Raw genomic sequence first — 3893 nt, 5'->3', positions numbered from 1 at the left:
TTCAAGTTCCTTGCTGAACAATTGAATTCAATCATGTCACATGATCTAAACAAAAAAATAGAGCTTCCAAAGCCCAGAGGCAACTACACTTAGGGCTGTAGCTGAGCTAAGGTGGTGCCTAGGGCATCAGTGTTGAAGTCAACACAGTACAAAAAAGATCTCCAGAGCAAGTAAGAAAGCAAGGTCCACTGCCCTCTATAACACGGGACAGAAATAATTGGGCAGAAATTTTTCATAAATAAAATGCATATTAACTTTGTGATTATTAAATGAAATAGATGATACTTAATGTGTGCCAAGAAAAAGTAGCTTAGAATGATACAAATATTTCCTAGCATTATTTTTACTGCTAGACTTCCCCACAACATTTACAAACATATTAGAACACGCTATCTCTTAGCTCCAACAACAGAACTTATAGAGCAGGAAGGCATGCAAATAAGACCCACCTCTTCTCATGAAAACCAAATAAACACTGACTGTGAAGCTCAGACAAAGGAATCAGTCCTGGATGCCCAGGTCTTCCCATTCAGTGATCAGCACAGAAAACAAAACACACAATGGATTTGGTGCTGATTTGGGTTTCGCTTGTTGCTTTTTTAACAGGTAATTGATGATGAAGAGATACTGAGTGTGTTAGTGAACATGAACATGATATATAAAAGATAGAGCTTCTGTGGCAATTTACTAACAACATTCTCTGTGTTTGTAGGTGTCCAGTCAGAGGTGCAGCTTGTAGAGTCTGGGGGAGACCTGGTGAAGCCTGGAGGATCCCTGAGACTCTCCTGTGTAGCCTCTGGATTCACTTTCAGTGACTACTGGATGGACTGGGTTCGCCAAGCTCCAGGGAAGGAGCCAGAGTGGATTGGAGTTATTAGTACAGACAGCAGTAGTATTATTTATGCACCATCTGTGAAGGATCGATTCACCATCTCCAGGGACAATTCCAAGAACACTCTGTACCTGCAAATGAGCAGTGCGAGATCTGAGGACACAGCCACTTATTACTGTGCAAAAGACACAGTGATGGGACTTCAGTGTTAATTCAGACATAAACCTCACTGTTCGGCCACTCAGGGCCACCAGGGGGTGCAAAAGACAGAGATTACAGGTTCATCCCAGGAATTTATGGAGACCTGATTATATTAAGCACTCTTCTCAGGTTCTCAGGAGTTTGAACTGCATTTTTTTAATACTTTCTCTGGAATTCTCTCCACATGTAAGTTCTGAAGAGATCCAATGTCCTCAACACATTATATCTTTATGCTATGTTATTATATGAGTTTACACTTTCTTTATAGGAAAGTGTAAACTAGCAACTATGGGGACAAAAATTACCCTAACGCTAGTCATTGAAATTTCATGAGAAGAAAGGACATGGACATTTCTGAGTATTTTCATAATTTAGTCATAAGTTAGATTATGTTTTTTATTATAGTAGCATGAATGTTTACAGAAAAAACTGGAGAGATGGCTCAGAGATTAAGAGCATTACCTGCTCTTCCAAAGGTCCTGAGTTCAATTCCCAGCAACCACATGGTGGCTCCCAACCATCTGTAGTGAGATCTGGTGCCCCCTACTGTGAATATTGTATACATAATAAATAAATAAATATTTTTTTAAAAAAAAGAAAAAACAAGAGAAAGATGGCACCATGATCATTAGATAAAAACATTCTAGCATATTTATAATCTCTCTTCTCCTTGAGGATGGTGCTCAGAGGTTCAAATAAGACCCAAGTGTGCTTTTAGTTCATTTGGAAGGAAAAGAATATAGTTATATTTTAATAAATTATTAATTACGAACATTTTTTCCCAAGGTTGTTTATATTCTTCACTTTGTTAATGATTTTTTCCTGTAAAGAAATATGCTTGGAGAAATTATCTCAGTTATGAATACTGACTTTTATTCCTGTACCTTTGTCTCTCAATAAAATTATTTCCCAAAACAACATCCATAATTCTGCCATCTGTCCATGTCTACAAATATTACAAATATTATTACAAATATCTTTGATATGTGTCAGTAATTCACAAGATTTGAGTTTGTGTTCATTAATATTAGATTATTTTATATGATTTTTTTACTGTGGATAAACAGATTCATAATTATGCCTATTGATGAAAACAGCTTTTGTTTATTTTAATGTTTTCTGAGACTTTGTACAAATTAGTTTTCCATTGCTTTTGTTCAAAACTGAAAGTATTAAATGCTATTGGAACATGACTGAAGTTTTAAGGTTTAACATTTCTAGTTAGTTTGACTTAATTTGAGGTCAAATATGTATCTTACTCAACAGATGTGAGAGTGTTTTCACAGAGGTGTAATAGAGAAGGGAAGATTCACATTTAACATAGATGGTAAGTTTTAGTGGGCTGCAGGTCATCAGTCAGTAGAAAAATATAAATGGGAATACTGCCTATCCCCAGTTAATTAATCTGTATATTTCCTGATCTATGCACAAGAAAGAAAATAACATAAATAATAAGAGAATGCATTTAAAGTTTGTATGTGACATGATGATAAGCTAAGGAACATAGATAGTGATGTAGAACAAATATTTTTTGTTATTGTGTTGATAATTTTGAAGGGAATGTTTACTCTGTGACAATGTATATAGGAAGACATATACTTTGTTATTTCTTTATTTCTTTCTTTATTTATTTAAATGGAATTCCAATTTGCTGATTACTCTAAGCTTTTAGTCTTTTGTATTCACAAAAATATTAATGCAGTTAATATTTGGAGTACTCTAGAGGCTGGAGATAGTGTTAAATTAGTAAAAGCAATTTTTTGAAGAGGATCTGAATTGATTCCCAATACCCAAAATAACAGATCTTAAGTATATAAAGTTTTTGTTCTATTTAATCTGACAATGTCTTCTCTCCTCCAAAACCACCTGCACCCATGTGACCATATACAAAGAAATGCACATGCACACATATGAAAATAACTATTAAAATTTTGATGTATCTAAGTAATGAAGTAAGAGAATTTTGAACTGCAAGATGTAAGATCCTTTGAAGTACATGAGTGAAATATTTAAAGATGAAACTAAGGAGTTTATTGTCAAGTTGTGAAGAAGTAAACCTGAAATGACTGAACTTTATGGTAAACTTGGCTGTAATTATGATCAACCAGGAGAGTCTTTTGTATAGCTGTGATCATTATTTCTGATAACTATATTTTCTCTATTGAATGAATGTGCTTATTGAATAATAAGTTTTGAGGGAGAGACAGAGATGACACACAGAGAGAAAGATCGTACAATAGGAATCTAACATGAAAAGTGAAAATCCAGAGGCAGATATTGGGATTCAAGCTGAAGATTAGAAAAGCAAAGCTGTCAACCAGTGGACATACATTTAGCCTCCACCAAATCATTAGACTGAAAAAGTGAGCTCCTGTTTTCATAAATACTCAGACTCTATACTCCAGTGAGTTTCTGGTTAGGAAGGCCTTCTGTCTATGTGTTACTTTCATTGGTCAAATAAAGAAACTAACTTGGCCTTTTGATAGGACAACAGCTTAGATAGGCAGAGTAGACTGAACAGATTGCTGGGAGAAAGAAAGCAGAGTCAGGCAGATACCATGTCTCTCCTCTCTGAGAAAGACATAGGTTAGATTCATCTTGGTAAGCCACAGTCATGTGGTGATATACAGATTATTAGAAATGGGTTGATTAAGATGTGAGAGTTAGCAAAGTAGAGGCTAGATAAAAGGGAACAGGCAGTGTTTAAATGAATACAGTTTCTGTGTAATTATTTCAGGTAAAGCTAACCGGGAGCCAGGCTAAAGGAAGCGGCTCGCCACTCCTCTTACTACAGAGTGGCTGCCCAACATGGTTAACTAACACCATTAGTTAGAGGGCTTGAAAAGGAATTCTAGACACA

The 3893-nt window shown here is 35.4% G+C and overlaps 1 gene segment (V, D, J or C); it reads left to right on the top strand.

Moving 5' to 3' along the window:
- Positions 1-518: 518 nt before the first annotated feature.
- Positions 519-1044, top strand: LOC119805780. The segment is given in 2 exon segments: positions 519-606; positions 713-1044. Coding segments are annotated over 2 exon segments (378 nt in total).
- Positions 1045-3893: the final 2849 nt, after the last annotated feature.

The sequence above is a fragment of the Arvicola amphibius genome, unplaced genomic scaffold (genome assembly GCF_903992535.2).
Source record: "Arvicola amphibius unplaced genomic scaffold, mArvAmp1.2, whole genome shotgun sequence".
Classification (NCBI taxonomy): domain Eukaryota; kingdom Metazoa; phylum Chordata; class Mammalia; order Rodentia; family Cricetidae; genus Arvicola; species Arvicola amphibius.
Note: the sequence above shows the minus strand (reverse complement) of the source record. Positions and strands in the feature narration are given on the sequence as shown.